The 23,859-nt window shown below is 40.6% G+C and overlaps 2 protein-coding genes across 2 annotated transcripts in view; both read left to right on the plus strand.

Moving 5' to 3' along the window:
* Positions 1-23,859, plus strand: part of LOC149191989 (uncharacterized) — a 458,880-nt gene that overhangs the window by 367,824 nt on the left and 67,197 nt on the right. Inside the window, exons 12-13 of the mRNA XM_089404452.1 lie at positions 1,824-2,277; positions 2,570-3,192. Of these exons, the coding sequence (XP_089260578.1) occupies positions 1,824-2,277; positions 2,570-3,192 (1,077 nt within the window). The remainder of the gene's footprint in view (positions 1-1,823; positions 2,278-2,569; positions 3,193-23,859) is intronic.
* Positions 13,437-14,860, plus strand: LOC149191992 (uncharacterized). The gene is made up of 2 exons (XM_089404454.1): positions 13,437-13,946; positions 14,078-14,860. The coding sequence occupies exons 1-2, from the start codon at positions 13,819-13,821 to the stop codon at positions 14,571-14,573; spliced, it is 624 nt and encodes a 207-aa protein (XP_089260580.1). The 5' UTR covers positions 13,437-13,818; the 3' UTR covers positions 14,574-14,860.

The following is a 23,859-nucleotide window of genomic DNA, read 5'->3' on the forward strand; positions in this document are numbered from 1 at the left end:
GCAGAGCAGGTTCATATATTGTTCTGAACAATCTAAGCTTGGAGACTCCCTGTCCTGTGATTGTTGACTTGATCTAATCATGCTTGAGTATATCTGGTCATTCAGTATGCTTAATAGTGGGTGAGTTGGATTGAGCTTGGTCTTGGTCAGGTTGACCTGTCCATTGTGCTGAAGACTACAAAATGTTGTAACAGAGATACACCATTACGCTGTTGTGAAGGTCAAATGGCCGAGACAAAAATGAGTGTTTGGTAGAGATTGAAGACAGGGTGTTGACAGAGCTCTCATGTGCTAACATTATTGTGTATCCAGGGGCAGATACTATGTATTATTTATGCTGACAATGTCTTTGCAGATCAGCGACAGAGGTACTAATGTTGGTTGAATGTATATCCCTGCAATGACATAGATGAGTATGGTTATTTGTTGGAGATTGTTATATTGCTGCCAAAACATGATGTGTTATGTATTTTCATGACTTGATTGCATGAACATTGTGAGTGAGTAGATTAGTTATTGCGGAGAAGGTTAAATTTAAAATTTGTATTCAGTTTGCTGCTTGTTAGAGTGTGTGAGATCAACCTGATGACAAAGTTATGTACACAAAGTGTGTTACCTGTAGTGTTTGGCAGAGGATCAAGAACACAGTGATTTGATAGATCAAGCTAACATTGAGATTGGCAATGCAATCTGAGGCCTGTAAATCAGTGCATTAGAAAGCTAAATCTAGTTGTACTTGTGACAAGTACATTTTCCAGAGATTGGTGGTGTTTTAATATGTTGTCTCTAGGATGACCACACTGTGATAAAGTTATGGTGTTACAAAATATGAAGTGAGTTTGGACAACTTGAAGAACTTGTCAAAAGAGAGAGAGTGAGTGAAAGATTGGATGATGAGGCTGATGATATAAAGGTCTCCTGAGTCTAATGGCTGAGGGTCTGCCTCAGATTCACCATTTCTCTTTCCTCAGATTCCTCCTCCTTTTGCTCAGATTTGTCGTTTCTTCTTTTGTTCAGATGGTCCGAATTGCTCTTGTACAGATGATCATCAAACTGCCCTTTGGAGGAGCTCAAAGCCCTCTATTTATACTTGTGTAGGAGGCTGAATGGGTATGACCATAGGGGCAAGCCGACCTGACTTCTTGAAGGGTTGACTTTACAATTTGGAGGCAAATAACTTAATTTAAAAAAATCAAAATTTCTCTTTTGAAGCCGACAGGAAGAACATGTCTCACATTTTCATTATATATATTTCAAGGCCTAAATAATTATGAAGACCGACCGTAGCTACAATATTCAACATTCCCATGTACCTGTGTCACTATGTGCTGGAAACGTGGTGTTAACATATGCATTTTTTCAGTCTAATTATATAATTTGATAGATTTTTGGTTCAAATCTGAATTTAAAATATATATGTAAATATAAAGTGACAACAATTTTAGCATATTTTCTTTGTTGATCTGACTGGCAAATCTAGTCTTATTTTTTTACACTGGTAATGTTTGTTTTAAAATCACATACAAACATGAATGAGGTGACTCAGGTTTCAGGTGACATAAAATCAGGGGAATATGGATTGTAAGATCCTTTGTGGTGTCAGTATTGCCCAGTGTTTCCGATGTTTGTTGAAAATTTTCCAAATGTAAGATATCCTTGTATTAGTGAATACTGGTAAGGGTTTTGATACACTATAATTAATTATATTGGTGTACAGTTTAGAACAGTTACCTTCTGCAAATTGAATTGCTGAATTTTGAAGTATTGCTTGTAGCACTGCTTGTGAATGACAGGAATTATGTTTTCTGTTTTTTTCATGCTAGGTTCGTGATAGAGGCAATTGGCTTACATCTTACAGACAGGTTGATAAACACCGGAAGACTACAATAGTGCCTAGCATGTTTCCTTCTGGTAAAGCCTGGAAGAATTGCGGTATTTCTGATGCTACACAAGATTGCAAGAAAACAGAGATTGAAGTGGGATCAAAAGTAAATAATGGTTCAGAAAAAGAGGCAGAAGAAAAATCTGTCAAGAATGATATGCCTTGTGAAGGTTTAAAAGCTTGCGGCTACACAGGGCAAGATAGCAGTGATGGAAACACTGTTTCAGAATTGTTAGAAGTACCATTAGAGGGGAATGATGTAGAGGGTGAGAAGGTTGAAGCAGAGGTAGAAGTATCCAGTCTTCCTTTAGAGCGATGTATGAGGATTGTTCCCCATGATCAAGATACAGGAGGCTTTTTTATTGCTGTTTTTCAGAAGGTTTCTCATTTCTCTGGTTAGTTCTAAACCTACAAGACATGGCTGTTGTTTTATGAAGTTCAAATATTTTATGGTCACTCTTTCTTTAGAAAGAATATGGTTGTTCTTTCCTTCTCTTCCAAGGGAGAGTAATATAGGATGCAAGTCTATCCATGAAACAAAGAGCTTCAATGCTTTTAAAATTACTCATAGTTTTACTTGTTATTGATTTGTGTGTTAATTCATGTTTGTATTTTAATAAAGACTTCTTTCCTAAAATGCCTGACCTTTTCTATCTAACTGTCTAACCTAAAAATTGATTTCCACAGTTGAACAACTTAAATCAAATGAAGCACAGAGAAGAAGAAATTTAACTTGTACACAAGGTTTGAAACAGTCCTTGCTGAGCGAAATTGGAATCAATAAAAATAAGAATCACATCCAGAGAGGAGAAATTTGTGTTTCACCTGATTCTCTTCCTGCAAATGATGGCCTTCTCAGGCAACAAGACATTGAAGAGACAGAACTAGAGGCATTGAATAGTGATCTTCATTCAAGTGCACTCAATGGCATTGATTCAATCCCAAGTGAAGGGGGAAATGGTGAACATGAGATAGAAGATGGCCAGAAGAAAGCTAAATTGGATAGTGAGGATAGAAAAACTAACAGGATTGGAAGCCAAGGAGAAAAAAGGCAAATTCAGCAGCAGGGCAGGTGGCGCGGCATTGATCCTGTTTTATTTTTCATGGATGAGAATGCTATTAAGAGCATAGTAGCCTTCTATGGCATTGATGAGTCATTTTCTTTGCAAGGTCATTTAGTATCACGGAACAGTGACACTCTTCATGTCAAGAGGATTTATTATGTATCCTCATCTGTTCATGATGCAATAAAATTGAATTTATGCACTGGTCAGCACCTCAAGATAACTTCCGTTGGTCTAAAAATGTTTGTAAGTACTTTCACACCTCTTGCACTAGTTTAGCCTCATTTTTCAGGGTGATTTTATATTTAACTGCCTTTTGTTGCTTGTGTGAAAGTGTTCGTGCCGAAGATTGTAGTTTGCAATGAATATATTATCTCTCTGGTGGTTTTCCATTCCAGAAAGGTTTTTAAAATGCTAAATGTTCAATGGAGGAGGCTACTTTACCACAGCATATTTTATAATCAATGAGTCAATAACATAGGCTTTATGAATATTGAAGATATACACCATTCATTTCCAGAATGGAATCTGCACGATTCTGTATATGATAGCTACAGATGTAAACTCCATATTTCTTTTTCAGTAAAATCTCCCCTGCAATAATGTAAAAATTATCCTTACAGAAATGAAGATCATCTTCATGGTTGTTACTAAAATGCAGAGTGAAGTGTGTAGTGCGAAAGGGGGTGGAAGCAGGGACCAGGAAGCAGTTCTTCCCAAATATATCCCGTCAGCAAAGTGTTCCTGGGAGCATTCCATACCCATATATATCACTATATATTTTTATGTATTATAATTTATGATGGATATATATTAAAAAAGAAGCTGTAGAAAACCAAATTAGTTGCAGAAAATTTTAAAAAATAGACTAGAGTGGCACCTGTACATAAATATCACATTGTTAAGAAGCTATCCATAATGGATTAGGGCATCAACCATTTACTGCAAGTCTTGAGGTTCTGTTAGAGTTGTAGTAGTGAAGTTAGAGTTGCTGCAATGTTGCTAACAATAGTAGTAGATGGGGGTTGCATCTAAAGATGATCAACATTCTCAACAAAGAGATTGGCCTCCCAAGTCCTCTAGATTGTTGGCCTAATTCTTAAATGTGTTTTTATTTTTCATATTCTCAGGAGTCAGGATAATGTGGCAACAACCTCAAGTTACAGTGCACATAAACCAGCATGTCTGCCTAGTCTATATTTAGCCTGTTTCTCTTCATGTTGTGGATAAAAGTTGGAGGTGCTTCAACTCCAACTTGCAGAAATAGTTTAATCAACGTGATAAAACATCTTCATTGCAAAATACCATAGTTGTGGGAAGCCAGCACTGTACACGTTTGATGAAGGGATAGAAGCTATCCTATCCATTGTTTTAAAACTTCGGCTGACTGAAACTCAGAGTTAGTTGAGTTGATTGAGTTGGTCACAAACTGAATAGACTTGACCCTCTGCTTGGTTCAGGGACTGGTTTTGTAACGAACTCATCCAACTAGGCTGAGTCTGTACATGCTTGCTTGAGTTGGTCCTTAACCTCACCACAAAGTAGTTTTGAAGGAAAAGTTAATTTATGAAAAGAATCTACCTAGACCCTAAATCCTAGCACCCTAAACCCTAAATCATAGTAGCAGCTCGTGCTTCTACTCGTACTACTACTATAGTTGTAGATGTCCCTAAGGAGTTTTACAAGCACAAAGACTTTGAGCTAGAGGAATATCTTGTAGCTCATTCTGAAGATCCCTTTTCTAGCAGTGGTGATAAGCAGTTTTGCGAACATCTCGATAACATCCCGATTTTATCTTGAAATCATGATTTTTTGGCTTAGCCGATGTTTGCCAATTTTTAAAGAAATTTTTATGGTATGTTAATTTTGCCGATGTTTGCTGATTTTTATCGATATTTTCCTGATTTTTATGTTTTTTTGGCTTTACGGACCCTTACCGATTTTATCCCGATGCCAATGTTCACAACATTGGTGATAAGTTCGATAATCGATCATGTTGATCAATTATTTGTAGTAGGCCATTAGCTTGTAGCATATTGTTTGAACTCTAGAGTCCATTTAGAGCCTCATTGATTATGTATTTTGTTTCTCATATGTATTGCACTTGGTACCATTTTGATATATTCACACTTGCATGGTATATACATGAGTAGACTTTGTGTGTTTTGTCTCTGATGGTTTGGAATGTATAAAATATATTTTTTTCATTAAAATTTAAATCTTTTGTGTATTTTTTCAGTATACTAAGTCATTATATTCAAACTGATCTGAGTCATGGCCAAGTTTGAGTTGACCTATGTCCAATTTGAAGTCTCGATACATTAATCCTATCTCAATATTTAAACCTTTGAACCAAATGCCCCCTTCCCATTGATATATGTCCTCAATTGGTGTTGTATGACATCATGCACAACCTCATTACTATAGGTATTGTTTTGTGTAATATAGCCATATATACAATTCGAACCTAAATCTTTGTGTTTCATGTTGATTTTTGGGTAGCTGCAGGAGATATTCCCCAACTACAAGTCGGCCCTAAAAGGAAAAATAAAAAGAAGGGAATTTAAAATTAAAATTTGAATTTATTTTTCCTTTGAAAGTTAAGTCGGCTCCAACTATTCAAGTTGGCCCAACCAAGGAGACACACTACTTGGGGCACTGTAGATCACTATAAAAAGGTCACTCGACCTCCTCCATTGGGCATGAATTCGGGTCATCATCTATCATTTGTTCACTCATGTGAGGAAGAACAGGGAAGTCTCTACTGTATGCTGCTTCAAGAAGACTGAAATTCTATTCATAAAAGTCTTGGATCTGTTCTATATTGTGAAAATGGGTGTTAATTTTAGTTAACATGTTATTTGCTTAGGAAAATTACTTCAATTTTCCATATAAGCCCAAATTTAATTCCATTTCTTTTATTAGCAATCACATAAACCATTATCACATTGACAGTAATTGAAGAAAGAACATAAACAAAAATGCAGAAGACAAGCCAAGACAAGAGGACATAAGATTTTGGCTCAAGCTAGGGAAAAACCCCAAGATGGGGAAAACCCTTGATCAATTATTCTTATTATTAAAATCAAATGTTCAACAGAGAAAGAGATATAGAGTACAATCAAAGTCAAAATTGACTTTCCAATACGATGATCAGTACCTCTGCCCAAATGGCAAAGAAACTGCCCGATCAAGTCTGCAATTTTGCCTTCAAACAATAGTAGACAAACTCTGCCCTAACCAATGGTCAACGGTAGTCAAAGCATCAACAAAACAATTCCTCTCAAGGTCGGTTTCCTTTAGCAACAGTCTGAATCCTTGTTAGGGTTTATTGGCTCACTGCTACAACTCCTCTACTGTTAAATTGGAAACTAGGGCCAAACTCCATGTGGGTCAGCTTATTTATGACAGCTGATATTTTTATTGGATCCCTCTCGTCGAGAGGTGTAGGATTGATCGAAAGATCATCCGATTTCGATAAGTATTTATGGAGATATGAATTTATTTTGTTTATATAATTATTGTCAAGCCGACCAGCGCTTATGTAGGCTCTAGAAGCCCAACCGACGTGTCTATTCATCATCCTCATTTTTAGTATAAATAAGAGAAGACTTTAAGTCATTTGATACACATTCATTATGGGATCTCCTCTCCACGTCTTGGGTTTTTTGGAGAAGGAGATGCACTAATGAAGGATGCCCTAAAATGATGACCTAATCCATCATAGATCAAGGAGACTTATACGTTGTTCATGTCGAGATATATATGCTGCTCATGGAGACATATATACGCAGGACATGAAGACAGTTACACGCAATACAACGCAGTCATGGTAACATCTTAACGTTGTTCACGGGACACTTATACGCTGGGTAACCATAGGCACTTATATGTTATCATAAAGGGAAGTCGCAGAGGTATTGGGTCAAGGCATTAAGCCACAACCAGGTATGAAGCCGCAGAGAGCTGCAGCCACTCTAAACGCTGTTATAAACACTCCAATTCGCACAGCTGGGAGACCTTACGCAGTTAATAGATGGAGACATTACGCAGTTACTAGAGGGAGACCTTACGCAGTAAATAGAGACATATACGCACAGACCTTACGCAGTAAATAGAGACACATACGCACAGACCTTACGCAGTTAATAGATGGAGATATTACGCAGTTAATAGATGGAGACATTACGCAGTTACTAGAGGGAGACCTTACGTAGTGAATAGAGACATATACGCACAGACCTTACGTAGTAAATAGAGACACATACGCACAGACCTTACGCAGTTAATAGATGGAGATATTACGCAGTTAATAGATGGAGACATTACGCAGTTACTAGAGGGAGACCTTACGCAGTAAATAGAGACATACGCACAAACCTTATGCAGTAAATAGAGACACATACGCACAGACCTTACGCAGTTAATAGATGGAGATATTACGCAGTTAATAGATGGAGACATTACTCAGTTACTAGAGGGAGACCTTACGCAGTAAATAGAGACATATACGCACAACGTTCAAGGGATACATACGCAGCAATATATAAATATGCACAGCGAGGACTCCTTCACACAAAACGAAGACACTAACCCCCTACACGCAACGCAGATCATGAGGACTCCTTCATGCCAATTTCAAGAGAGATGAAGGAGCTGAAGATATGCATTATAGTGGGCTATGGCAGTGTCCCCATGAAGCAGCCACAGTAAGGGTTGACTGCACCTGAGGTTTAGGTGCAGTCACAACCTCGATACATGAAGTAGTGAATAAATCACTGTATGATGTCACCGCAGCAAGTCAAAAGTGATAAAGAAGCCTAAAGACGGAATCTATGAAGGCCTAATTCGCGGCTAAGGAAGTAGTATAAGCAGCAGATCTGAGGAGCCATAATACACAGTCATCGACTGACCCTAAGCCGCAGCAAAAGGAGCCCTAAACGCAACAAGAACAATTCTGTTGACAGCATGAGGTAAGGGACTGTTTAGGCATCATTTTGTGACTGTGTTTTCTTCTTGTAGGAGGGCCGAGTTAGAGGAGCTCTAGATCAGATCTGTTGGGGTATCTTTGAAGGATCAAGGATAACGTTCTGCTGCCTGGAAGCTACAGGAAGACTGTGTGTTAGGCCACAGGCCATAACACCACAGTCAAGGTTTGTTCATGAGTGTTTAAGGGCTCATATATGCCCAGATCATCAGCATAATCTAGGAGCTGTCTTGTGAGTTAATACTACTAAGGTTAAAGGCTGTTTTGATGACTGTTGGAGGACTGGTGCTGTAATGTTTCGTGCTCTAACTGCTAAAGCAGTGACAGCTAGTGCAGCGAAAGACATCAGAGTTCTGGGAGATGTTTTGGGTCAAAGGTTGATCATGATTGGCTTAGTTTGCTGAACATCCTGTTGATACCAGATGTATGATCTTCAGAGGAAAATTCTGTCCTGTACGACCAGCATTGTCTTCTCTGGTCACGTCTTTTCTACTGCTGTCATAAATATCAGTCTTGTATATTTGTACTATCTTCTCTCTGCTGAACTTTGAAGATAAAAGAAGATTTGATCAAAGGGTTTCCCCACACATTGTGGGGTTTGTCCCTGGCTCGCGCCATATCTTGTGTCCTCTTGTCTTGGCTTGTCTTCTGCGATTTTATATTTATGTTCTATCTGCAGTTTATTGTAATGTTGATGTGATTGCTAACTATGAAAATTTAAATAAATTGCTCTAGCATAGAAGATACCATAAAATTAACATGGCATCAGAGCTGAGGTGAAGACAATGCCCAAGCAAGAGTGAAAGAGCAATCACCGAAGACAGTTGGGACAAGATAGAAGGATCAATGGGTTCCTCATAATTCACCTAGGGTGAAGTCAAAGCGGAGAATGTTATCAGAATGGCGCAGCGGAAAATTTTGATGGTCCATCTTAAGATCACTTCATTGGGAAGTTCGGATCTAAGGGTGGAAGGAAAGGCGGATGCTTTGTTGAAATAAGTTCGGCCGTTATGCGAAGGAGTGTCCGAATGGCAGAGACACATCTCTTGATGAAGATAATAATCATTCCTGGGACATCTTCTATGATCAAAAGACTGACTGGTAATGCAGGTCATCAAGGAAATGGTCGACTCTTCCACGAAAGCAAGGAACCCCAGAATCTCTTTTATGTACCTGATCGCAAGAAGAACCTGATGTCCATCCGAAAATGGAAGTCAAAGGTTACAGGATGTAACTTATCAATGGAAAGGTACGTGTTTGAAAATTGAATTTTCAAAGATGTTTTTTGAGTTCAGGGTTGTATCAAGTTGCAGGAAGTCCACTGGGGACCATGTCCATTGAGACAACACCGGAGGTTTGTGAGTCAGATGGTGACAGAGATGCCTGAATTCAAAAAGAGCATGAAGTTACATACCGAAGAAAAATCTTACAAGGGGACCATTCCCGCTCATGTAGCAGGTCCACAAGTTTGGAACAACCCGAGGGGTTTGAGATTGATGATCAGGAATTTTAAGTATGCTGGTAGAAGAAAACCCTCTATGGCTTGAAGCAAAGCACCCCCGGCATAATATGAGAGGATTGATAGCTGTCAGATGAAGCTGAGATTCACTAAGAGTGAAACCGATCCAAACCTTTACCCGAAGGTTGAGGATGATAGACCTCTCATACCGGCACCTATGTCTGACAGGTGCAGACCCTCTCATTTATAGGAGACAGAGGGAGTTGGATTTTGAATGTGGGAAGATAAGATGCAAGCTTGTGACTGCCTCGAGGATCTTAACTTTCAGAAGTTATATGGTAATGATGTCGGACCAGATTTGGGAAATGCCTCTGAGTTTCATAAACTCATTCGCGTTGATGTTCTTAGAGAACCTCCGTCCGGACATCTGTGTTGCAGTTAGCATGGTGAGCTCATATTTGGTTGAAGCCTCACTTGATTGGTGCCATGAATCTTCTAAGATATCTTCAGGGCACAATCTCTCATGAATTGAGATACACTGCCGGAAATATGAAACCACATGATTATTCGAATGATGAGTGGGTAGGAAGTATGGAGGATCACTAGAGCACTTCTCAGTGCTGTTTGGAATCTGCCTTGATATCCTGGATGAGCAGGAAGCAGAAGTCGGTGACTCTGAGCACCACCAAGGCAGAATACATTACTGATAGTATGGCCTTCTGTGAGGCAGTCTGGTTGTTGAAGCTCTTCAGTGAGCTATTTGTACACATGATGAATACCACTGTGAATCTCTGTGACAACCAGAGATGGGATTCGATTATTGAGGAATCCCGTATTTGACAATTGCTCCAGCATATAGACATCAATTACTGCCTTATCTGGGATATGGTAAGTCGATGATCAAGGAGGCTCCATCACACTGAGATGATGTACAGGACAGAACCCTGAGGAAAGATCAAATTTGTGATTTTCCCGAACGACTTGGAGTCATCGAGAGACCTTTGTAAAAGGGTCCTGCATGCTGCATACATTGAGCTCTAGGAGCTTTAGGGGGCTTGCAGTTCTATTGGAGCAACATACGACCACATGGTGACTCACCCTCCCCTGGTGGTGCGCACTGAAACAAGATGATTCGCTCTCTTGTGGGACAAGATGATTCGCTCTCTTGTGTAGTAGGATGATTAGTTCTCCTGCGAGGCTTGGATTGATGTGTTCTCCATGGCGATTGTAGCAGGATTGATGTGTTCTCCTGTGAGGCCTGGATTGATGTGTTCTCCATGGCGATTGTAGCAGGATTGATGTGTTCTCCTGTGAGGCCTGAATTGATGTGTTCTCCATGGCTATTGTAGCAGGATTGATGTGTTCTCCTGTGAGGCCTGGATTGATGTGTTCTCCATGGCAGCCTGGATTGATGTGTTCTCCATGGCGATTGTAGCAAGATTGATGTGTTCTCCTGTGAGGACATGATTGATTAAGTTCTCCTGTCGAGACTTCCTACCCATGCAATCTGGGACTCATGGGAAGTACCTCTCATCTGATCAATGAGCAAGGAAATGAAGTTAGGGACCATAGTAATACCGATGGATGCATCGTTGTATCTACCGTACTCCCTACGCTAGGATGTCCTCCATTGATCTGGGATCAATGATACTGGTCTGGGACCAGTGGTAGGAGTTGTACATGCTATGACACTGACTTCGGGTCGGCTGAGACTGGTCTAGGACCAGTGGTACATACTCCGAGACTGACTTCGTGTCAGTGCAGTACTGGTCTGGGACCAGTGAGAGTGGTACATACTATGACGCTGACTTTGGGTTGGTTGAGACTGGTCTGGGACCAGTGGTACACTCTTTGAGACTGCGATACTGGTCTGGGACCAGTGGTAGGAGTGGTACTTACCAGTGTTGCACACATCGCGATAAAATCGCGATAAAATCGGAAAATCGCGATTTTTTAAATTTGCCGATTCAAAGCGCGATTTTTATCGAAAAAATCGCCCATTTTTTTTATAGCGATTTTTATCGAAAAAATCGCGATTTTTTCGATAAAATCGCGATTTTTTCGGTTAAAATCGCGGGGGGGCGCGGGCAGCGGGGTTTTATATGGAAAAAACGATTTTTTTTTTATTCATTCAGCAGTCCGCCGCGGAGGAGAAGGAGAAGAAGGGAGGGAGAGGGTTGCCGTCGGTTGTGGGAGCGAATCGAAGCGATTTTAGGAGGAATCCAAGCCAAGATCGCCAATTTGTCCATAAACCAGGTATGTAGATTAATTTTTTTTTGTTTTGGTTCAATAAAAACTTTGTTTTTCATTGTTTTTAAAGAATTTTTGGAAAATTTTCATTGATTTGGGATGGGTTATTTGTTATGACTATGAGAACCAATTTTTGATTTTATTTTCTCATTTTCTTTAAACATTGTTTATTTTTTTTGATTTTTCATTGTTTTTTGGCATTTGGTTGGGTGACTTGGGTTTAGAAATTGGGATTTTGGAAATAATTAGCTTGTAATTTTGCAAATGCTAAATTGTAATTTGTATTTACTATTATCATTTATGTAATCCTAAATTCCTATTTCCTAATCCTTATTTTTCCATAGGTTTGCAAATTCAAAATTCAAAAACAAACATGCCAAGGAAATTGGATCCTTTCTGGGAATATGGTGACCCTAAAACTCCGAATGATAGACAAAACTTGTATTGCAAGTTGTGTGGAAAGGAAATATTCGGGGGGGTGTACAGGTTGAAGTTCCACCTTGCACAAATCGCTGGACGTGATGTGGGGCCCTGTCTAAAGACAAATGCTGAAATTATCCAAAAAGCCATGAGAGCATTGGGAGAATTAGAGCACACTAGAGACGCCAAAGAAGAACTCAAAAGGCAACTAAAAAGGTCAGTTGAAGGAAGTGGGCCAAGTGGCACAGGTTCTACTGCAGCGTCAGTCAATCCGTTTGCTGCATCATCATATTTTGTTCCTCGAACCACACCTGGTTCACAACCAACTATCGGTTCAATGATGAAAAGAACTGAAAAAGAAAAAGCTGACAAGTTGATGACAAAATTTCTCCTCTGGAGTTATATTCCTTTCAGCATTATAAGGAATAATCCATTTTTCCAACCTACTCTTGATGCTGTTGCCAGTGTTGGCCCGGGGTACAAACTCCCTTCTCTTCATGATTTCAGAGGCCGGCTTCTTCAAGATGAAAAGCGTGACTGCACCCAAAGATTGGAGGATTTTAGGGCATCATGGGCACAAACAGGATGCACTGTTATGTCAGATGGTTGGACTGACCAAAAGGGGAGAACCCTTATAAACTTCTTGGTTAGTTGTCCCTTGGGGACTATGTTTATCAAATCTGTTGATGCAACTCATCAAATCAAAGATGCAAAAAATTTATGTGATTTGCTGGATGTGTTTATTTTGGAGGTGGGTGCAGAAAATGTTGTCCAAGTCATAACGGACAACGCTGCAAATTATGTTGCTGCTGGTAGAATGCTTATGGACAGGCATCCTACTTTATTTTGGACACCTTGTGCTGCCCATTGTATTGATTTGATGTTAGAGGACATAGGGAAAATTCCCTTTGTCAAAGAGGCTGTTGACTCATCAAAAACCATCACAAAATTTATTTACAATCACACATCTGTGCTTAGCTTGATGAGAAAATGCACCAACAACAAAGAGTTGGTGCGCCCCGCCATTACACGGTTTGCGACGAGTTTCATATCTCTTCAATCCCTCTTGAATTCTATGTGGGATTTGAAGAGAATGTTTGTTTCAGAGGAGTGGCGTTCTTCGCCAATGAGCCGCAAACCAGAAGGAGAGGCCGTCTGCAGACTTGTTTCATACCAAGAAGACTTCTGGGCGGGAGTGCAGGAGGTGTGCGCTGTCACTGAACCTTTGGTAAAGGTTCTTCGGTTGGTAGATGGTGAGAAGCCCGCAATGGGCTATTTGTATGAAGCCATGGACAGGGCCAAAGAAGCCATTCGGTCCTACTATGATGACAAGGGAGATGATGGGTTCCAGAGACAACTCCTATGGAAGGTCATTGATGAGCGATGGAACAACACACTCCATCGTCCCATTCATGCTGCTGGGCTTTTCCTGAACCCTGCATTTTCTTATGCATGTGGGTTTAATTTTGATGTTGAGGTCGTGGAAGGATTATTAACCTGTGTCCAGAAGATGGTGAGATCTTCAGAAGAACGTATGGAGATCTCTAGACAAATTGAGCAATATAAGTTGTCAGGTGGCTTATTTGGCTTTGATATGGCTGTCATTGATAGGACGGTTAAAATGCCAGGTATTTTTTAGTTTGTAGTATGTACTTTGTAACTTTGTTTCAAATTTCATTGTTTCTTCAAATTCCATTTTTTTCTTATGTTTATTTAAAATTTTATTTGTAATTTTGTTGTAGACGCATGGTGGAAGATGTATGGTGGCAGAGTACCCCTTTTGCAAAATCTTGCCATACGCATCCTCAGCCAAACATGCAGCTCCTCGGGATGTGAGCGCAATTGGAGTGTATTTGAAAAAATACACAACAAGAAGCGCAATAGGTTAACACTTAAACATTTAAAATATTGCAAATTTCCAAATAAATTTTTGAATTCATTAAAGTTTTAAACAATATTTTTTTTATAATATTAATTATTAATTATTAATTTATTATTTCATGAACTTTGTACAGGTTGGAGTCCCATAGACTTAATGACATGGTCTATGTCTACTACAATCTTCGATTGTGGGTGAAACAACTAGAGAAGACACCTGATACGGAAGCCATCTCATTGGATGGGATTGACACCACTGCTGAATGGAGGGTTGAGACCGAGAGGCCTCTCATGGATCCCACTGAGGATTGGTTAGTGCAGGATGAGGGGGAGGAGGAGGGGGAGGAGGAGGAGGAGGAGGAGCAGGAGCAGGAGCAGGAGGAGGAGGAGTTGGAGGAGCAGGAGGAGGAGGTGACACCGCCTACCCGGGCTACCCGGGCTACCACTACCACCAGTAGAGGATGTGGTCTCCGTCCACCTCAGCCTCCTATAGCTGCTACTACTAGTTCTTCAGCTTCTAGAGCACGTCAGACTCCACTGCCATTTCCACCACCACAGGCACCAGCTTCTACATCTAGAGGGAAAGAGAAAGTTGTGCCATTTTCTCGCAAGAGGGGCAGAGGAAATCAATAGGATTAGACTTTCATTTTATTGTATATGACATTATGACATGATGAGATACATTATCATATTTTTTGTTGATATTTTGAGGCTGAGTTGGACTTGGGACTCAGGACTTACTATTCAGGACATGATTCAATGTTATGTGTGATTTTAGCGCTAGAAATGATATTAAACATCTTATATATTAGTTTTTTTATCATATTTATGTGTCAATGTATTTATTTTATGTTGTAGATGGTTTAGATATTAAAAAAATTGAAAAAAATTGAAAAAAAATGAATATTTTTGTGCCAAACGATTTTTTCCCGCTTTTTTCCGATTTTTTCCCGATTTTAACGATTTTTTCCGCTTTTTTCCCGGCGCCGATTAAATCCCGATCGCGATGTGTGCAACACTGGTACTTACTATGAAGCTGACTTCGGGTCAGTTGAGAGTCGAGACTGGTCTGGGACTAGTGGTATGCACTCTGAGACTGACTTCAGGTCAGTGGAGAATGGTATGACTCATTCTCGATCAATTCTTCTTCTTCATAGTTCAGCGGAGATGAGCAGAGCCAGCAGAGCAAAGCTAGCAGAGCTGAGCTGAGCAGCGCAGAGCCAGTAGAGCCGAGCAGAGCAGAGCCAGTAGAGCTGAGCAGAGCAGAGCCAGCAGCGCTGAGCAGAGCAGAGCTAGTAGAGCCAGCAACGCTGAGCAGAGCAGAGCCGAGCCAGCAGAGCTAAGCAGAGCCGAGCCAGCAGAGCTGAGCAGAGCAGAGCAAAGCCAACAGAGCTGAGTAGAGCCAGCAGAGCTAGGCAGAGTAGTGCAAGGCACTAATGGCAGAGATAGTTCAGTTGTACACATGGATAACCGAATGGAGTTCTCCCTAGTTGAGAGGGAGTGTTAAATTGGCAACTAGGGCCAAACTCCATGTGGGTCAGCTTATTTATGACAACTGATATTTTTATTGGATCCCTCTCGTCGAGAGGTGTAGGATTGATCGAAAGATCATCCGATTCCGATAAGTATTTATGGAGATATGAATTTATTTTGTTTATATAATTATTGTCAAGCCGACCAACGCTTATGTAGGCTCTAGAAGCCCAACCGACGTGTCTATTCATCATCCTCATTTTTAGTATAAATAAGAGAAGACTTTAAGTCATTTGATACACATTCATTATGGGATCTCCTCTCCACGTCTTGGGTTTTTTGGAGAAGGAGATGCACTAATGAAGGATGCCCTAAAATGATGACCTAATCCATCATAGATCAAGGAGACTTATACGTTGTTCATGTCGAGATATATACGCTGCTCATGGAGACATATATACGCAGGACATGAAGACAGTTACATGCAATACAACGCAGTCATGGTAAAATCTTAACGTTGTTCACGGGACACTTATACGCTGGGTAACCATAGGCACTTATATGTTATCATAAAGGGAAGTCGCAGAGGTATTGGGTCAAGGCATTAAGCCACAACCAGGTATGAAGCCGCAGAGAGCTGCAGCCACTCTAAACGCTGTTATAAACACTCCAATTCGCACAGCTGGGAGACCTTATGCAGTTAATAGATGGAGACATTACGCAGTTACTAGAGGGAGACCTTACGCAGTAAATAGAGACATATACGCACAGACCTTACACAGTAAATAGAGACACATACGCACAGACCTTACGCAGTTAATAGATGGAGATATTACGCAGTTAATAGATGGAGACATTACGCAGTTACTAGAGGGAGACCTTACGCAGTAAATAGAGACATATACGCACAGACCTTACGCAGTAAATAGAGACACGTACACACAGACCTTACGCAGTTAATAGATGGAGATATTACACAGTTAATAGATGGAGACATTATGCAGTTACTAGAGGGAGACCTTACGCAGTAAATAGAGACATATACGCACAGACCTTACGCAGTAAATAGAGACACATACGCACATACCTTATGCAGTTAATAGATGGAGATATTACGCAGTTAATAGATGGAGACATTACGCAGTTACTAGAGGGAGACCTTACGCAATAAATAGAGACATATACGCACAACGTTCAAGGGATACATATGCAGCAATATATAAATATGCACAGCAAGGACTCCTTCACACAAAACGAAGACACTAACCCCCTACACGCAACGCAGATCATGAGGACTCCTTCGTGCCAATTTCAAGAGAGATGAAGGAGCTGAAGATATGCATTATAGTGGGCTATGGCAGTCTCCCCATGAAGCAGCCACAGTAAGGGTTGACTGCACTTGAGGTTTAGGTGCAGTCACAACCTCGATACATGAAGCAGTCAATAAATCACTGTATGATGTCGCCGCAGCAAGTCAAAAGTGATAAAGAAGCCTAAAGCCGGAATCTATGAAGGCCTAATTCACAGCTAAGGAAGCAGTATAAGCAGCAGATCTGAGGAGCCATAATACACAGTCATCGACTGACCCTAAGCCACAGCAAAAGGAGCCCTAAACGCAGCAAGAACAATTCTGTTGACAGCATGAGGTAAGGGACTGTTTAGGCATCATTTTGTGACTTTGTTTTCTTCTTGTAGGAGGGCCGAGTTAGAGAAGCTCTAGATCAGATCTGTTGGGGTATCTTTGAAGGATCAAGGATAACGTTCTGCTGCCTGGAAGCTACAGGAAAACTGTGTGTTAGGCCACAGGCCATAACACCACAGTCAAGGTTTGTTCATGAGTGTTTAAGGGCTCATATATGCCCAGATCATCAGCATAATCTAGGAGTTGTCTTGTGAGTTAATACTACTAAGGTTAAAGGCTGTTTTGATGACTGTTGGAGGACTGGTGCTGTAATGTTTGGTGCCCTAACTGCTGAAGCAGTGACAGCTAGTGCAGCGAAAGACATCAGAGTTCTGGGAGATGTTTTGGGTCAAAGGTTGATCATGATTGGCTTAGTTTGCTGAACATCCTGTTGATACCAGATGTATGATCTTCAGAGGAAAATTCTGTCCTGTACGACCAGCATTGTCTTCTCTGGTCACGTCTTTTCTACTGCTGTCATAAATATCAGTCTTGTATATTTGTACTATCTCTCTCTTTGCTGAACTTTGAAGATAAAAGAAGATTTGATCAAAGGGTTTCCCCACACATTGTGGGTTTTGTCCCTGGCTCGCGCCATATCTTGTGTCCTCTTGTCTTGGCTTGTCTTCTGCAATTTTATATTTATGTTCTATTTGCAGTTTATTGTAATGTTGATGTGATTGCTAACTATGAAAATTTAAATAAATTGCTCTAGCATAGAACATACCATAAAATTAACATCTACTCACCTCCAGATCTCCTTTTAGGACTGCGGCTCCTCTTCTAGTATCTTTGTCCACACTCTTAGGCTGATCTGGGTTAGTTCAACCCTCAAGGTTGCCACAAGACCCACCTGTTGTCCAATTCAGAGTCTGCTGCCTACCCTGGGTAGTCTCTTACCCTTTTGACCCCTGTCCAAGCTTCTTTAGGCCTGTGGCCTGCCTGAAACAACCTCCCAATGCTGCGGCCCATCTGCACAAGGGAAACCCCACACAACAACACAAACATCTTCCAAACAACCCTCAAAACTGCGACTGCCTTCCTGTAGGATGTCGGCATGCAAAAGAGGATAAACACAACCCATAACAATCCTTAAATTAGCTCAGACTTGCCCCTAACAGCCTTAGCCTCCTGCCTAAGGAACTCGGCCCATCAAATAGCCCAACAATGATGTCAACCTTTCCCTTCCTCCTTCACTGGAGTCATCTTCCTTCTGCGGCTATTTTAGAGAGAAGAAATATGTGTTGTAAATTTGTCAAATGAGGTTGGAGGTGACTTCTTTTTATAGGCAAAGGAGACGTGTTCAACTTGACTAGTTAAGCCCAAGCCGACCTTGATAAATTGCACATGTGTGGGCTTGAATCTGAAAACATATTTCTCCTTGTCCAAATTTAGTGATATTTAGGTCAATTTCGGTCCTCTCGAAAAGAGGAATTCAATGCCATAATTATCTTCTTCAAATGAGCTGCCCAAAGTGGAATTTGGCCCTAGTTGCCAATTTTAATAGGGGGACAAAGCCCTAGAAGGAGGCCTCAGTTAAGAGAAACTTCGTGAGATGACAAGACCAAGAGATGTCTGCAAGTATGATGCTACAAATGATAAAGGATGTCTTTTATAAATATCTCCTTCAAACCCTAAATAATCCTTGAGAACAATCTTAGATCAACTTTGAGATATTTTACAAACAATAATAGTGTTGAGAAATCTAGGGCATAAATAATTTAAAAGATTTCTTTTCTTGATAATTGGTTGTGATATACTTTTACTTCTTAGCTTATAGTTTTTGCATCTTTATGTTATTATTGTGTTATTTTCATCAAGACAATTACCAATATGCACAACAAAAGACAAGTGACACAGTATGTAGGCTTGCCAGCCAAGGCCAAAACCCCTCACCTCTTGAGAGGAAAACCCGATCAAAACTCTTCTTCTAGATCTTCAATTGATGAGTACCAAGACCATGACAAAGATGCTTGACTCTAGTATCCTCTCGAGAACCTTGTCACTAATGTTGATGCTCTGACTCTTCCCTTTCTCGACTTTCTTCTTAATCTTGAACTGCTTTCCTCGTCTCCTTCTAGAGAAACTCGGTCTCTATACTTTGTTGGAAATACTGAGAGGGGGGTGAATCAGTATTTCTTTTTCTCACTATTGTTTTACTAGTTAAAACATATATGTTCAGAACACAAAATGAACAGCAGGAATAAATACTTTTATTAATATAATTGTGCAGTAAAATAAATACAATAAATAGATTGTCACAATTGGTTGCCAAGCTCCAACTTGGACTTTGGTGAGGCTCCAACCTCCTGCGCACCAACTCTATTTTGCCAAGACACCAATCTTGGACTTAGGAGCACCAACTCCCAAGGACTTCAATCCTGTTCAATTCTGAGGCTCCAACCTCTTTGGTATACACTGGTGTGCTGCTGCGCTCTTTTCAGCTTCCACTGCTTCTGCTGCCCCCTTTTCTTCTGCTGCTTTCACTATCTCATGGTCAAGTTATATCGTTCACGAACAACCACTATAGTTCTCTGTTTTTGCTGCTTTTATATGCTCCATGCACCTGTCCATTTGTTTCCTCTTACATGCTGGCTCTTTGGCTTCCTCCTCACTTGATCGCTTGACACTTCGGCTTCCATTCCTCTGCTTCTTTTGTCTATACAAGTGTTCCAAAATCTGAGTAGAAAAACCCAAACTCCCCTTTCTTAAATAAAACTCGGCCCTTGACCTGTGGTTAATACCTTACAGGCTTTATCGGAGGCGTTTAATCACCCATCGGAAGCCACCACCCGAGCGTTTTAATCAACCATCGGAAGCCACCACCCGAGCGTTTTAATCACCCATCGGAAGCCACCACCCGAGCGTTTTATCAACCATCGGAAGCCACCAACCGAGCCTTTAATCAACCATCACCGAGCGCTTTAATCAACCATCACTGAGCGCTTTAATCAACCATAGCACAGGTTTTAATATATATCTTAACCCCGCGGCCATGTATCATATAATACACGGAAAACATTATAAACCCCCGCTCTAATTCAAATTCCGAACTTCAATTATTATGCACCCGCCTTTACAATTATCGGCGGGTCCGGATTTCGGCGGTCGCAATAACTCTTAAGCCCAGACCTCCGACTAGGTGCGGACCCGATATGGCTTTAGACTCCCTTTAATATTGTTTCGGGTTCGATGAACATCAATGTTCGCTGTAAACAATAGACCCATTCCTCCGATGTAACGCGGACCCGATGCCTCCTTACATTTCTTCCTAAACTGAATTCGGATCCGTCATATCGGCGGATTCCTTATCGGCGAGTCTTGATGGGTTGCGGACCCGATCTACTTTAGGCTACTCCAAATATAATTTCGGCTCCGGATGATTTCGACGATCGCAACCTCCGCTGCTTCGATGCGATACAAGAGTTCTGCGGACCCGATATGATTTTACACTTCACTTGATAATAGTTTCGGCTCCGGATTTTGCTGATGCGATAAGGATTCTCTGCTCCGCGGACTCGATATGCTTTCTATTTTGCTTGATAAGAGTTTCGGCTCCGGATTTCGGAGCTTGCACCTTGAACAGTTCCGACATTCTGGATGCGATATATTATAGACTGTTTTTAATAAGTCCATCGGGTCCATGCCTCTATCGCAATCGGCAGATTATAGCGCCATCCCTTATGACTTACGATCACTGCGGATGCGATATGATATTAAGCCACAGTGTATATGCCTGTCGGGTCCGCAGCCTTATCGCAATCGGCGATCGGGAGAGTGTCATGCCTTTGTGTGTTGTTGCGATGGGCGGATGCGATATAGCATTCAACCATAACATAATTCTGCATCGGGTCCGCATTATTATCGCAATCGGAGGTTTCAGTGGTGGCACATAGCTGAACCGCCGATTAGTGATGTCGTCGATATATATATATATATATATATATGCCTTTATATATAAACTTCTTCGCCGATAGTGTGTTTGTAATATGTGCCCGCCGATAGTTGTGAATGCATATATATATGATTTCTGGCCGCCGATAGTGTTATCTGTGGCATATATGGCTCTGTTTGCTGCATTTGCTCCTCCGATGGCTCCTCTTGCTCCTCTTGTTCCGATAGCTCCTCTTCTTTGGCATATATATGGCATATATATATGTGGCTCCTCCTATAGCTCCTCTTTGCTCCAATGTGGCTCCTCTGGCTTGGTTTGCTCCTCTTGGCTCCATTTGCTCCTCTTGGCTCCGATATGCTCTGTCTCCTCCTCTTGAATATTGCCATATTGACATCAATGACAATCTGTGTCCAACATACTTCACACTGTTTCGTCTCGACTTCTCCTATAGAAACTCGGTCTTTATGATCTCACTGGCTTCCTCTAGAGAATCTCGGTCTCTAGATCTCTATCTCGGTCAGTGTTGATAATATCAACAATATAATTGCGATATTTGAAAATATCGCGATATTTTTGGCAAAACGATATACCATTGAGTAAATATTGTGATATTTTCCGTTTTGAAAATATCACGACGTCTTCAACATATCGGCAAAATATTGTGATATTTTGAAAATATCGACTAAATATTTGAAAATATCGACTATGTTTAAAAATCTGAAAAAATTGATTTTTTATGTTTGCTGATATTTGTTGATAGTTTGCCGATAAGATGTTTTCAGGACCCTCGCCGATATTTGTTGATAGTTTGCCAATAAGATGTTTTAAGGACCCTCGCCGATATTTTGCCGATACTGATATTTTCAACACTGATCTCGATTACCCAAAACAAGTGTCCCAGACGAATCCTTTCTTCACTGCCCAAGAAGAAACCCCCTTCACTGCCCCAGAAGAAGCCTCCTTTGTTGCCCCAAAAGAAACTTATCTTCGCTGCCCCAAAAGAAACTTATCTTCGCTGCCCCAAAAGAAACTTCTCCTTCACTTGTCAAGAAGAATTCTCCTTTGTTGACCCCAAAAGAATCTACCTTTCGCAATAATCATAAGAATCCTTCTTCGCTATACCTTCTTTGCACTTCTACTGTTGGAATCCACTTCGCACTTTTCCTTGATCGAATGCTTGTCGAGTTGTTTCCTTTAAGTAAGACTGAGTATGGCTATATATGCACTTCATCTCATGTCCTTTAGGCCGACATGATCACAAGAGTTAGGCCGACCTCTTCTAGCATGTTCTTCCATCGTTGTAGGCCGACTTGAAGAGGATAAGTGACAAGGTCTTGGAGGATACTTTACATAGACAAGTTTGATTCTAGACAAAGTGTAACATGACTTCATTACATGGCAATGACTCTATCATTTTAGGACTAGATGACAAATAATTCCTAAAGACTCTCAATGGAAGTCTTTACTCAAAAACGAAATCTCTAGCTCATGAAACCCATGAAGGAAGTCAATACAATAATTTTATTTTTCTTCTGTACATCTCATTACATAAAATCATAATTACATGTCATTATGAAGACGAATGTATGAAATGACAATCAGTGATGTATGTATGGATTGTGGCAGAAAGGAATGAACAAATGGTGTGACAACATTGTGTGGTGCTGGTCAATGATGCCTTGGTTGTTGGTCGCCGTCTTCAGCAGGGTTCAATGGTCAAATTGTATGGAGACGTGTGTTGGAAATATTAAGAGGGGGGTGAATTAGTATTTCTCTTCAATTAGTGTATTTTTAACTTTACAGAGCATTAATTAACGTTAACATACGATGTAACATAAATCGATAATAAACAACACCATTCAACAATGCACAATAGTTAAGACAATAGACACAAGATTTTTAGGTGGAAACCCCTCTGGGACAAAAACCATTGAACACTTCTTAGTATTTGTCTTCAATTAAATGTACATCAATATTTTTAGCTCTAGCTGAGGGAGGCTCCAACCCCCTGGTTTACAGGCTCCAACCTGTAGGATGCTCCAACACCCTGTTTACTAGCTACAAATGGAAGGACGTTCCAATGCCCTAGTTCATAGGCTTCGACTTGAAGGATGCTCCAACACCCTGCTTACCAGCTACAACCGAAAGGATGCTCCAACGCCCTGAGCAGGGTCCATTATGCCCTCGCATCACCCTGCCACCTTGAAGTGTTCTCAGGCTCCAACTTGAGGGAGACTCCACTCTCTTTCCTTGCACCACACTACCACCCTTATTAGCCGACGAACCACGTTTCACAATTTTTAGACTAGATCCCCCTATGCTCAGTAAAATAAATAACATCAAATAAATTGTTGGATTTTGTCGTTCTACAATACTACACAAAGCCGTCAGCAAATGCAACAACTTCTTATTTTCGATGATCAAACCCTACTTGTAATCCCAATGCTATACTTCAACTTTTGCAATTGAAACCAAACACTACTTGTTGTTTAGATATATCTGTTAATAACCCTAGCAATAATATGTCCAATCCACTAACACAGTGATTTGCATTGTATCTGTTCTGGCATCACAATCTTGTTATATTGCAATTGTTATCGCTGTTTTCTTATGCCCATGAGCGCAAACCTAGATGCCACCAATCTGACCTATGCCAATCTGTAAGCTGTATCCTTGACGAGCTTGGAATCATAGGATGCTGAAACAAAATGTTGCAACAAAACCCTAGCTGCTCATATTGGTGTCATCAACTAGTGCAAATGCTTATGATCTTAATGTTTTTCTCGGTTCTTAATTTGGATCAATAATGCTTTCAAAAATCATGTTAAACCAGTGAACTAAGAACTCTACAAATTGCCTAGCGCATTCTA

This window comes from Pinus tabuliformis, chromosome 2_2, assembly GCF_031772625.1.
Source record: "Pinus tabuliformis cultivar Carrire ecotype Pingquan chromosome 2_2, CPIR1, whole genome shotgun sequence".
NCBI lineage: Eukaryota > Viridiplantae > Streptophyta > Pinopsida > Pinales > Pinaceae > Pinus > Pinus tabuliformis.